Source organism: Oncorhynchus nerka, linkage group LG9b (assembly GCF_034236695.1).
Source record: "Oncorhynchus nerka isolate Pitt River linkage group LG9b, Oner_Uvic_2.0, whole genome shotgun sequence".
Taxonomy (NCBI): domain Eukaryota; kingdom Metazoa; phylum Chordata; class Actinopteri; order Salmoniformes; family Salmonidae; genus Oncorhynchus; species Oncorhynchus nerka.
Window position 1 is genome coordinate 3397508 of NC_088424.1, and position 13929 is coordinate 3411436.

Here is a 13929-nt window from a genome sequence, read left to right on the forward strand (position 1 = left end):
CACAATGCATTAGGGAAGGTAGTGTTCTCCTGGCATCCCCCAAATCCAAATTCGTCCGTTGGACCGCCATATAGTAAAGCGTGATTCATCACTCCAGAGTACGCATTTCCACTGCTCCAGAGTCCATTGGCGGAAAGCTTTACATCACTCCAGCTGACGCTTGGCATTGCGCATGGTGATCTTAATGACAAAGGGGAAACGGTATTTAATTATTTTATTTTTTTACATTTTCACAAATGTATTACAAATAAAATATAGAAATACCTTATTTACATAAGTATTCAGACCCTTTGCTATGAGACTCGAAATTGAGCTCAGGTGCATTCTGTTTCCATTGATCATCCTTGAGATGTTTCTACAACTTAATTGGAGTCCACCTGTGGTAAATTCAATTGATTGGACATGATTTGGAAAGGCACACACCTGTCTATATAAGGTCCCACAGTTGACCTTGCATGTCAGAGCAAAATCCAAGCAATAAGGTTTAATTAATTGCCCGTGGTGCTCCAACACAGTATTGTGTTGGGGCACAGATCTGAGGACGGTTACCAAAACATTTCTGCAGCATTGAAGGTCCCCAAGAATACAGTGGCCTCCATCATTCTGAAATGGAAAAAGTTTAGAATCGCCAAGACTCTTCCTAGAGCTGGCCGCCCGGCCAAACTGAGCAATCTGGAGAACAGCCTTGTTCAGGGAGGTAACCAAGAACCCGATGGTTACTCTGACAGAGCTTTAGAGATCCTCTGTGGAGATGGGAGAACCTTCCAGAAGGACAAACATCTCTGCAAAAATCCACCAATCAGGCCTTTATGTTAGTGGCCAGATGGAAGCAACTCATCAGGAAAAGGCACATGACAGCCCGCTTGGAGTTTTGCTTAAAGACTCTCAGGCCATGAGAAACAAGATTCTCTGGTCTGATGAAACCAAGATTTAACTATTTGGCCTGAATGCCTAGTGTCACGTCTGGAGGAAACCTGGCACTATCCCTATGGTGAAGCATGGTGGTGGCAGCATCATGTTGTGGGGATGTTTTTCAGCGGTAGGGTCTTGGAGACTAGTCAGGATCGAGGCAGAGATGAATGGAGCAAAGTACAGAGATCCTTGACGAAAACCTGAGCACTCAGGATCTCAGACTGGGGTGAAGGTTTGCCTTCCAACAGGACAACTACCCTAAGCACACAGCCAAGACAACTCAGGAGTGGCTTCGGGACATGTCTGAATGTCCTTGAGTGGCCCAGTCAGATCCCGGACTTGAACACGATTGAACATCTCTTGAGAGACCTGAAAATAGCTGTGCAGCAATGCTTCCCATCCCACCTGACAGAGCTTGAGAGGATCTGCAGAGAGGAGTAAGAAACTCCTTAAAGGTGCGCCAAGCTTGTAGCGTCATACTCAAGAAGACTCGAGGCTGTAATCGCTGCCAAATGTGCTTCAAGAAAGTACTGCGTAAAGGGTCTGAATACTTATGTAAATGTGATATTTCAAGGGGTCTGAACTTCCCGAATGTGTAGTCATCCCCCAGGGGATGGTCACTTGTTTGTTTTCAAGTGTTCAGGGAGGGTTTAGGTACTGTAATTGTATTTTTCTGAAGGAAGGGCCATCCATTTTCATTTCAGAGGTCCGACATTCTCCATGTCACCCTTATTATAAATAACGTTCACTCCCTTAGTTGAGTCCATCAGTATTTGAACAAAGCTCTTGAAGCTATTTTCCTGTTGTTATAACTGCTTTTATAAACCTTTTTGTAGTTTTAAAAGATCCTTCACCTGTGATAGAGAAACACTGTTCTTCGTTACTCCCACCGGCATTGGTTTTGGATGTCATTGTAGCAACATAGGCTTACGCTGGTACTCCACGCATTTCTAGACAGGGCAGGTTTCAGGGCAGATGGAAACAGCAACAAACAGCAGAGATTTAAACCGCCACAAGCCCAGGACAATCCGAGATCTCAGCCACAAGGGTTAATCTGGTCGCAGGCTGTGTTAAAGCTTTCAGGAAACCTTGCTAGCTAGTTAGCAGCTCTTCAGACTTTTTTGGTTGGCAGGATCCCTGGACAGATCATAGTGGTCCTAGCAACTGATGCTAACTGCTTGATGGGATCCAAATTCAAAAGGTAGCTAGAAACTAAATTCTTTCAATGGAGCACTTTTAAGGACACTATACCAGTGTCCTAAGCGAGCTACCGGTGTCGTCGTCTTTGGATTTTATGTTGCGGTTGGCAACCAACTTTAAAGGTGTATTACTGCCAACAACTGGACTGGAGTGTTGCCCCACCGCAATTATCGCATAATGTATTTAGCCGAAAAAGAAATAAAATATCTCACCTTGTTCAGCGTATTTTGTTTTGGCGACCGTTGTGACATTTTACTGACACATTTTTCCCTATGGCTTGTCGTGACTTTTTTTTAAAAATGCATCAGGTCATTCATCCACGTGAAATGGTTGGATGAAAACCTTGTTAGTGAGACAGTCCTAAAATAAACATCAAAGATATACACTTTCTCAGAGTAAGCCATTAGCCTCTATATTGGTGCTAAAGCACCTCAGCCAGAGTGGCATCTTTATGTCATGTCAGAACTCAGGGTATATCCCCAGGCTACTTATTACACTGAGAACCGAACCCAGCAGTTCTCCTATAAAACTGTGTAAGGAGGAGGATGCAGCAAGCCCCAGAGCCTGTTCTCTTTCAGGTCAGCTTTCTTTGAAGAGGAATGATCTGCGCCTAGACCCTTAAACGATAGAGGATGAGGATCTGGCCATTTGTCTACCAAACGGCATTGACATGTAACCTTTTGCGATCCCATCCTCTATTCTTGTCTGGTTGTTGTTTGTTTATGTAGATTTTGCCCGTAGGTTTTATTCATAGACAATCGGATGATCATCCGTGATTATTTGTAGAATAACCGTTTGGCGTTGGAAAGAAGAAAAGAGGGGATATTGTTATGGAGGGGAAACATGACAGCTTAGCATTTAGAAAAAGATTTGTCTAAGATGTTTTTTCCAGTACACTGTGTAGTGTAGCATTTGAATGCAGTAAAAATAAACTGCTTGGGGCCTCCCGAGTGGCGCAGTGGTCTAAGGCACTGCATTAGAGTGCTAAAGGCATCATTACAGACCCGGGTCACAAAAAATGGAGGATATACTCACCCCAAAACCCATAATCTATTCCTGACACACAAAACACAATTCATACATTATAAAGCAGATACCCAACTATGATTTGATATTTGAAAAGGCAAACCTCACAAGTTGCCCTGGTAATGCTTACACCATACTGTGCCCTTACCAGAGCCCCTGTCAAGTCAAATCAAATTATATTTGTCTCATGCTCCGAATACACCTGTAGTAGACCTTACAGTGAAATGCTTACTTACAAGCCCTTTAACACTTATTTTTTCTTAAATAACCAATGGTTAATAATATCCCCCTTGAAAGATTTAGATGCACTATTGTAAAGTGGCTGTTCCACTGGATGTCTTAAGGTGAAAGCACCAATTTGTAAGTCGCTCTGGATAAGAGCCTCTGCTAAATGACTTAAATGTAAATGTAAATGTAGTAGGGTTAGTAGAGTTAGGGTTAGTAGGGTTAGTAGAGGTAGGGTTAGTAGGGTTAGTAGAGTTAGGGTTAGTAGAGTTAGGGTTAGTAGGGTTAGAGTTAGTAGGTTAGAGTTAGAAGGGTTAGTAGGGTTAGGGTTAGTAGAGTTGGGGTTAGTAGGGCTAGTAGGGTTAGGGTTAGTAGAGTTAGGGTTAGTAGGGTTAGAGTTAATAGGGTTAGTAGGGTTAGTAGAGTTAGTAGGGTTAGTAGAGTTAGTAGGGTTAGTAGAGTTAGTAGGGTTAGTAGAGTTAGTAGGGTTAGTAGAGTTAGTAGGGTTAGTAGAGTTAGTAGGGTTAGGGTTAGTAGAGTTAGTAGGGTTAGGGTTAGTAGAGTTAGTAGGGTTAGTAGAATTAGGGTTAGTAGAGGTAGGGTTAGTAGGGTTAGGGTTAGTAGGGTTAGTAGAGTTGGGGTTAGTAGGGCTAGTAGGGTTAGGGTTAGTAGGGTTAGTAGAGTTGGGGTTAGTAGGGTTAGTAGAGTTAGTAGGGTTAGTTAGAGTTAGTAGGGTTAGGGTTAGTAGAGATAGTAGGGTTAGGGTTAGTAGAGTTACATTTACATTTAAGTCATTTAGCACACGCTCTTATCCAGAGCGACTTACAAATTGGTGCGTTCACCTTAAGACATCCAGTGGAACAGCCACTTTACAACAGTGCATCTAAATCTTTTAAGGGGGGGTGAGAAGGATTACTTTATCCTATCCTAGGTATTCCTGAAAGAGGTGGGGTTTCAGGTGTCTCCGGAAGGTGGTGATTGACTCCGCTGTCCTGGCGTCGTGAGGGAGTTTGTTCCACCATTGGGGGGCCAGAGCAGCGAACAGTTTTGACTGGGCTGCGCGGGAACTGTACTTCCTCAGTGGTAGGGAGGCGAGCAGGCCAGAGGTGGATGAACGCAGTGCCCTTGTTTGGGTGTAGGGCCTGATCAGAGCCTGGAGGTACTGAGGTGCCGTTCCCCTCACAGCTCCGTAGGCAAGCACCATGGTCTTGTAGCGGATGCAAGCTTCAACTGGAAGCCAGTGGAGAGAGCGGAGGAGCGGGGTGACGTGAGAGAACGTGGGAAGGTTGAACACCAGACGGGCTGCGGCGTTCTGGATGAGTTGTAGGGGTTTAATGGCACAGGCAGACCTTCTCCCTTACCTCACCTCGCTCATCAACTCATCCCTGACCGCTGGCTACGTCCCTTCTGTCTTCAAGAGAGCGAGAGTTGCACCCCTTCTGAAAAAACCTACACTTGATCCCTCCGATGTCAACAACTACAGACCAGTATCCCTTCTTTCTTTTCTCTCCAAAACTCTTGAACGTGCCGTCCTTGGCCAGCTCTCCCGCTATCTCTCTCAGAATGACCTTCTTGATCCAAATCAGTCAGGTTTCAAGACTAGTCATTCAACTGAGACTGCTCTTCTCTGTATCACGGAGGCCCTCCGCACTGCTAAAGCTAACTCTCTCTCCTCTGCTCTCATCCTTCTAGACCTATCGGCTGCCTTCGATACTGTGAACCATCAGATCCTCCTCTCCACCCTCTCCGAGTTGGGCATCTCCGGTGCGGCCCACGCTTGGATTGCGTCCTACCTGACAGGTCGCTCCTACCAGGTGGCGTGGCGAGAATCTGTCTCCTCACCACGCGCTCTCACCACTGGCGTCCCCCAGGGCTCTGTTCTAGGCCCTCTCCTATTCTCGCTATACACCAAGTCACTTGGCTCTGTCATAACCTCACATGGTCTCTCCTATCATTGCTATGCAGACGACACACAATTAATCTTCTCCTTTCCCCCTTCTGATGACCAGGTGGCGAATCGCATCTCTGCATGTCTGGCAGACATATCAGTGTGGATGACGGATCACCACCTCAAGCTGAACCTCGGCAAGACGGAGCTGCTCTTCCTCCCGGGGGAAGGACTGCCCGTTCCATGATCTCGCCATCACGGTTGACAACTCCATTGTGTCCTCCTCCCAGAGCGCTAAGAACCTTGGCGTGATCCTGGACAACACCCTGTCGTTCTCAACTAACATCAAGGCGGTGGCCCGTTCTTGTAGGTTCATGCTCTACAACATCCGCAGAGTACGACCCTGCCTCACACAGGAAGCAGCGCAGGTCCTAATCCAGGCACTTGTCATCTCCCGTCTGGATTACTGCAACTCGCTGTTGGCTGGGCTCCCTGCCTGTGCCATTAAACCCCTACAACTCATCCAGAACGCCGCAGCCCGTCTGGTGTTCAACCTTCCCAAGTTCTCTCACGTCACCCCGCTCCTCCGCTCTCTCCACTGGCTTCCAGTTGAAGCTCGCATCCGCTACAAGACCATGGTGCTTGCCTACGGAGCTGTGAGGGGAACGGCACCTCAGTACCTCCAGGCTCTGATCAGGCCCTACATCCAAACAAGGGCACTGCGTTCATCCACCTCTGGCCTGCTCGCCTCCCTACCACTGAGGAAGTACAGTTCCCGCGCAGCCCAGTCAAAACTGTTCGCTGCTCTGGCCCCCCAATGGTGGAACAAACTCCCTCACGACGCCAGGACAGCGGAGTCAATCACCACTTTCCGGAGACACCTGAAACCCCACCTCTTTCAGGAATACCTAGGATAGGATAAAGTAATCCTTCTCACCCCCCTTGAAAGATTTAGATGCACTATTGTAAAGTGGCTGTTCCACTGGATGTCTTAAGGTGAACGCACCAATTTGTAAGTCGCTCTGGATAAGAGCGTCTGCTAAATGACTTAAATGTAAATGTAAGGTCTCCGGAAATGGTCTGGAGAAGAGGGGAGGGAATAGGGTCAAGCGGGCAGGTTGTTGGGCGGCCGGCCGTCACAAGACGCGAGATTTCATCTGGAGAGAGGGGAGAAAGAGGTCAGAGCACAGGGTAGGGCAGTGTGAGCAGAACCAGCGGTGTCGTTTGACTTAGCAAACGAGGATCGGATGTCGTCGACCTTCTTTTCAAAATGGTTAGTTAGTAGGGTTAGTAGAGTTAGGGTTAGTAGGGTTAGAGTTAGTAGGGTTAGTAGAGTTAGTAGGGTTGGGGTTAGTAGAGTTAGTAGGGTTAGTAGAGTTAGTAGGGTTAGTAGAGTTAGTAGGGTTAGGGTTAGTAGGGTTAGTAGAGTAGGTAGGGTTAGGGTTAGTAAAGTTAGTAGGGTTAGTAGAGTTAGTAGGGTTAGGGTTAGTAGAGTTAGTAGGGTTAGGGTTAGTAGAGTTAGTAGAGTTAGTAGGGTTAGAGTTAGTAGAGTTAGTAGAGTTCGGGTTAGTAGGGTTAGTAGAGTTAGTAAGTGTTCCGGAGTTCCAAATTGAGCAGCTGCTGAAAAATGAGCTCCTGTATATATTGAGATTTAAATGTTTTTTTAGAGTGAAGTACATCGAAAAAATCAAGAGAATTGCAAGACTCAATAGAAGACAAAACAAGGAACAAACCAAAAAGACAGGCTTTTGAAGAAGTAACTATTTTTCATAAAATTGTACAGTTATCTTAGCTAGCTGAATTGCTAGCTGAATTGTTTACTTGTTGCTAAGCAGTTGCTAGGGACTCTCCTGGAAGAAGCTAGCTAGCTTACAAAGAATAACAACAAAAAATATCTAGTTAACAGAAGAAAGGAAGACAAAATAAGGACAGAAGAAAAAGGAAAAGAAAAAGGACAACAAAGTGAAACCTCTAAAGAAACAAGAGACCATAATACAAGAAACAGCACTATAGAGAGAACAACAACAACGCAGCCACTGCCAGCTAGCCTACTTCAGCAGTACTGTATCATTTGAATTATTTTAGTCAATAAGATTCCTGCTACGTAAGCTTAACTTTCTGAACATTCGAGACGTGTAGTCCATTTTGTCATTCCAATCTCCTTTGCATTAGCGTAGCCTCTTCTGTAGCCTGTCAACTATGTGTCTGTCTATCCCTGTTCTCTCCTCTCTGCACAGACCATACAAACGCTCCACACCGCGTGGCCGCGGCCACTCTAATCTGGTGGTCCCAGCGCGCACGACCCACGTGGAGTTCCAGGTCTCCGGTAGCCTCTGGAACTGCCGATCTGCGGCCAACAAGGCAGAGTTCATCTCAGCCTATGCCTCCCTCCAGTCCCTCGACTTCTTGGCACTGACGGAAACATGGATCACCACAGATAACACTGCTACTCCTACTGCTCTCTTTTCGTCCGCCCACGTGTTCTCGCACACCCCGAGAGCTTCTGGTCAGCGGGGTGGTGGCACCGGGATCCTCATCTCTCCCAAGTGGTCATTCTCTCTTTCTCCCTTACCCATCTGTCTATCGCCTCCTTTGAATTCCATGCTGTCACAGTTACCAGCCCTTTCAAGCTTAACATCCTTATCATTTATCGCCCTCCAGGTTCCCTCGGAGAGTTCATCAATGAGCTTGATGCCTTGATAAGCTCCTTTCCTGAGGACGGCTCACCTCTCACAGTTCTGGGCGACTTTAACCTCCCCACGTCTACCTTTGACTCATTCCTCTCTGCCTCCTTCTTTCCACTCCTCCTCTTTTGACCTCACCTTCTCACCTTCCCCCTCTACTCACAAGGCAGGCAATACGCTCGACCTCATCTTTACTAGATGCTGTTCTTCCACTAACCTCACTGCAACTCCCCTCCAAGTCTCCGACCACTACCTTGTATCCTTTTCCCTCTTGCTCTCATCCAACACTTCCCACACTGCCCCTACTCGGATGGTATCGCGCCGTCCCAATCTTCGCTCTCTCTCCCCCTGCTACTCTCTCCTCTTCCATCCTATCATCTCTTCCCTCTGCTCAAACCTTCTCCAACCTATCTCCTGATTCTGCCTCCTCAACCCTCCTCTCCTCTCTTTCTGCATCCCTTGATTCTCTATGTCCCCTATCCTCCAGGCCGCCTCGGTCCTCCCCTCCTGCTCCGTGGCTTGACGACTCATTGCGAGCTCACAGAACAGGGCTCCGGGCAGCCGAGCGGAAATGGAGGAAAACTCGCCTCCCTGCGGACCTGGCATCCTTTCACTCCCTCCTCTCTACATTTTCCTCTTCTGTCTCTGCTGCTAAAGCCACTTTCTACCACTCTAAATCAAATCAAATCAAATTTTATTTGTCACATACACATGGTTAGCAGATGTTAATGCGAGTGTAGCGAAATGCTTGTGCTTCTAGTTCCGACAATGCAGTGATAACCAACAAGTAATCTAACTAACAATTCTAAAACTACTGTCTTATACACAGTGTAAGGGGATAAAGAATATGTACATAAGGATATATGAGTGAGTGATGGTACAGAGCAGCATACAGTAGATGGTATCGAGTACAGTATATACATATGAGATGAGTATGTAGACAAAGTAAACAAAGTGGCATAGTTAAAGTGGCTAGTGATACATGTATTACATAAGGATGCAGTCGATGATGTAGAGTACAGTATATACGTATGCATATGAGATGAATAATGTAGGGTAAGTAACATTATATAAGGTAGCATTGTTTAAAGTGGCTAGTGATATATTTACATCATTTCCCATCAATTCCCATTATTAAAGTGGCTGGAGTTGGGTCAGTGTCAATGACGGTGTGTTGGCAGCAGCCACTCAATGGTGGCTGTTTAACAGTCTGATAGCCTTGAGATAGAAGCTGTTTTTCAGTCTCTCAGTCCCAGCTTTGATGCACCTGTACTGACCTCGCCTTCTGGATGATAGCGGGGTGAACAGGCAGTGGTTCGGGTGGTTGATGTCCTTGATGATCTTTATGGCCTTCCTGTAACATCGGGTGGTGTAGGTGTCCTGGAGGGCAGGTAGTTTGCCCCCGGTGATGCGTTGTGCAGACCTCACTACCCTCTGGAGAGCCTTACGGTTGAGGGCGGAGCAGTTGCCGTACCAGTTGGTGATACAGCCCGCCAGGATGCTCTCGATTGTGCATCTGTAGAAGTTTGTGAGTGCTTTTGGTGACAAGCCGAATTTCTTCAGCCTCCTGAGGTTGAAGAGGCGCTGCTGCGCCTTCTTCACGACGCTGTCAGTGTGAGTGGACCAATTCAGTTTGTCTGTGATGTGTATGCCGAGGAACTTAAAACTTGCTACCCTCTCCACTACTGTTCCATCGATGTAGATAGGGGGGTGTTCCCTCTGCTGTTTCCTGAAGTCCACAATCATCTCCTTAGTTTTGTTGACGTTGAGTGTGAGGTTATTTTCCTGACACCACACTCCGAGGGCCCTCACCTCCTCCCTGTAGGCCGTCTCGTCGTTGTTGGTAATCAAGCCTACCACTGTTGTGTCGTCCGCAAACTTGATGATTGAGTTGGAGGCGTGCGTGGCCACGCAGTCGTGGGTGAACAGGGAGTACAGGAGAGGGCTCAGAACGCACCCTTGTGGGGCCCCCGTGTTGAGGATCAGCGGGGAGGAGATGTTGTTGCCTACCCTCACCACCTGGGGGCGGCCCGTCAGGAAGTCCAGTACCCAGTTGCACAGGGCGGGGTCGAGACCCAGGGTCTCGAGCTTGATGACGAGCTTGGAGGGTACTATGGTGTAGTCCAAGCATCTGCCTCTAACCCTAGGAAGCTCTTTGCCACCTTCTCCTCCCTCCTGAATCCTCCTCCCCCTCCCCCCCTCCTCCCTCTCTGCAGATGACTTCGTCAACCATTTTGAAAAGAAGGTCGACGACATCCGATCCTCGTTTGCTAAGTCAAACGACACCGCTGGTTCTGCTCACACTGCCCTACCCTGTGCTCTGACCTCTTTCTCCCTCTCTCTCCAGATGAAATCTCGCGTCTTGTGACGGCCGGCCGCCCAACAACCTGCCCGCTTGACCCTATTCCCTCCTCTCTTCTCCAGACCATTTCCGGAGACCTTCTCCTTACCTCACCTCGCTCATCAACTCATCCCTGACCGCTGGCTACGTCGTCCCTTCTGTCTTCAAGAGAGCGAGAGTTGCACCCCTTCTGAAAAACCTACACTCGATCCCTCCGATGTCAACAACTACAGACCAGTATCCCTTCTTTCTTTTCTCTCCAAAACTCTTGAACGTGCCGTCCTTGGCCAGCTCTCCCGCTATCTCTCTCAGAATGACCTTCTTGATCCAAATCAGTCAGGTTTCAAGACTAGTCATTCAACTGAGACTGCTCTTCTCTGTATCACGGAGGCCCTCCGCACTGCTAAAGCTAACTCTCTCTCCTCTGCTCTCATCCTTCTAGACCTATCGGCTGCCTTCGATACTGTGAACCATCAGATCCTCCTCTCCACCCTCTCCGAGTTGGGCATCTCCCGGCGCGGCCCACGCTTGATTGCGTCCTACCTGACAGGTCGCTCCTACCAGGTGGCGTGGCGAGAATCTGTCTCCTCACCACGCTCTCTCACCACTGGCGTCCCCAGGGCTCTGTTCTAGGCCCTCTCCTATTCTCGCTATACACCAAGTCACTTGGCTCTGTCATAACCTCACATGGTCTCTCCTATCATTGCTATGCAGACGACACACAATTAATCTTCTCCTTTCCCCTTCTGATGACCAGGTGGCGAATCGCATCTCTGCATGTCTGGCAGACATATCAGTGTGGATGACGGATCACCACCTCAAGCTGAACCTCGGCAAGACGGAGCTGCTCTTCCTCCCGGGAAGGACTGCCCGTTCCATGATCTCGCCATCACGGTTGACAACTCCATTGTGTCCTCCTCCCAGAGCGCTAAGAACCTTGGCGTGATTCTGGACAACACCCTGTCGTTCTCAACTAACATCAAGGCGGTGGCCCGTTCTTGTAGGTTCATGCTCTACAACATCCGCAGAGTACGACCCTGCCTCACACAGGAAGCAGCGCAGGTCCTAATCCAGGCACTTGTCATCTCCCGTCTGGATTACTGCAACTCGCTGTTGGCTGGGCTCCCTGCCTGTGCCATTAAACCCCTACAACTCATCCAGAACGCCGCAGCCCGTCTGGTGTTCAACCTTCCCAAGTTCTCTCACGTCACCCCGCTCCTCCGCTCCCTCCACTGGCTTCCAGTTGAAGCTCGCATCCGCTACAAGACCATGGTGCTTGCCTACGGAGCTGTGAGGGGAACGGCACCTCAGTACCTCCAGGCTCTGATCAGGCCCTACACCCAAACAAGGGCACTGCGTTCATCCACCTCTGGCCTGCTCGCCTCCCTACCACTGAGGAAGTACAGTTCCCGCGCAGCCCAGTCAAAACTGTTCGCTGCTCTGGCCCCCCAATGGTGGAACAAACTCCCTCACGACGCCAGGACAGCGGAGTCAATCACCACCTTCCGGAGACACCTGAAACCCCACCTCTTTCAGGAATACCTAGGATAGGATAAAGTAATCCTTCTCACCCCCTTGAAAGATTTAGATGCACTATTGTAAAGTGGCTGTTCCACTGGATGTCTTAAGGTGAACGCACCGATTTGTAAGTCGCTCTGGATAAGAGCGTCTGCTAAATGACTTAAATGTAAATGTAAATCTAGTAATATCATCAACCATGTGTAGTTAACTAGTGATTATGATTGAATGTTTTTTATAAGATAAGTTTAATGCTAGCTAGCAACTTACCTTTGCCTGTTACGCGAATACAGTAAGCCGTCTCCTTGTGGAGTGCAACGAGAGAGAGAGGCAGGTCGTTATTGCGTTGGACTAGTTAACTGTAAGGTTGCAAGATTGGATCCCCCGAGCTGACAAAGTGAAAATCTGTCGTTCTGCCCCTGAACAAGGCAGTTAACCCACCGTTCCTAAGCTGTCATTGAAAATAAGTATGTGTTCTTAACTGACTTGCTTAGTTAAATAAAGGTATAAAAACCAACAATAAATAAACAAAACAAAAATTGGCAAATCGGCGCCCAAAAACACAGATTGTTATGAAAACTTTAAATCGGCCCTAATTAATTGGCCATTCCGATTTAATCGGTCGACCTCTAGTACAAGACCTTCATGCAGAGTGTGTTACTGTACAAAATCAATTGCTATCGTTAGATTAAATGGCACTATTTAACCTTTGAACCTACTTCAGTGAATCATTAACCCTTTTATTTTCTAAATGATTCTGACCATAAACAGCAGTGCTCCCAAAGCTATTACAGAGATGCAAGAGGCACATCTCGTTCAGAGATACTGGAAAGCAGGGATGGACTACTGACCAAATGTAGCTTAGGGCCCCCAAAAGGCTTAGGGCTGGCTCTGACTGCATGTGTGGGTATTGACGTGGGTACGCAGACCGACGAGCCTCTGCGCCCCTTCACCATGACGATGAGTTCAGATTTGTTGTGGCCCCCACCCCCCTCAAAGTTGCCCATCCCTGCTGTAAAGCATTTGTGCATGTGCTCTGGTGTTCACTCTACTCTCAAGGAATATGACAGCTGTGTGACATCCAATTCCTAGAAGAGTAGCCTCTTGCTTTGTGCTATCTTTGTGTCGGAAGTCTTCCTGCTACTTATGATAATGATAACACTTATCACTGTTACTAGAATGCGTAATCATCTGTCAGCTGAACCCACTCCAATGATCAAACAGTGAATATTCCACAAAATGTCTGTGTCATGCCGAAACCGATGACAGTGTGTGATTATCTCATTTTAATTCTCCTGCTTTTTTTCTCTCTCAATCCATCCCTTTCTTCCTCTCCAATGCTAGGTGTGCTGGTGAAGGCCCCAGTAAAGGAGGGATAGAGGATAAGGGTTTAAAAGAAGAGTGAAAGTGTCTGACTGACGTGGTGACCGAGAATGAAGAAGAGCAGGAGTGTGTTAGCGGTGACACCAGGTGACGTGAGTACATTCGCTGCATCGCTAGGGCAACAGCACTAGGTCTGGGAATCATGTCGGATTTTCTTGGCCACTTCGAAAGGGGAAAAACATTTTTGGGTGGGGTACTCTTCAGACAGACAATTCTCCCAACAAATCACAAGTTTCGATAGGAAAACAGAGATGTGGACTCTGATAGCTAGGCAAAAGGCCGCGTTCACATCATGTTGGAAACTCGGGACCTCTGATTTTAAAATGATTGTAACTTATTTCCCTAGAGCTTTCTATAGGTTGTGTCTAATACCTACGTTTCACATTTGGGCGGTATCATCTTTCTACAACGAGTAACCAAGTCGGAAATTAGTCTTGAGTTTCTAATTTTCCCACATGACACGAATGCAGTATTAGAGCCAGTCAGTGGTTGTACGCTTGTAACGTTAACATTAGCTGTCAAACTACCCTCCTGTGAAATACACTGAAAATATCTATTGAGGGAGGCAACCCGTCTGTCTATAGAGACTACAACATCGCCAGAACACACCTCACTTATTATTCACACCTTGTTTTGACAGCATCTTTCCATTCAGGAGGTGTAGCAGTTTGCTTTAGCTTTACTAGTCATTGTTTGGCAACAATGTAGTGTTATATCTATTCATTACTTGGATAATAATTTACCCTACTGCG

At 47.4% G+C, this 13929-nt stretch overlaps 1 protein-coding gene across 1 annotated transcript in view; it reads left to right on the top strand.

Annotated features, from left to right (window-relative positions):
- Positions 1-13929, top strand: part of LOC115114118 (3',5'-cyclic-AMP phosphodiesterase 4B-like) — a 124293-nt gene that overhangs the window by 27185 nt on the left and 83179 nt on the right. The window contains exon 2 of the mRNA XM_029642111.2: positions 13139-13269. Within this exon, the coding sequence (XP_029497971.2) occupies positions 13228-13269 (42 nt within the window). The 5' untranslated portion in view covers positions 13139-13227. The remainder of the gene's footprint in view (positions 1-13138; positions 13270-13929) is intronic.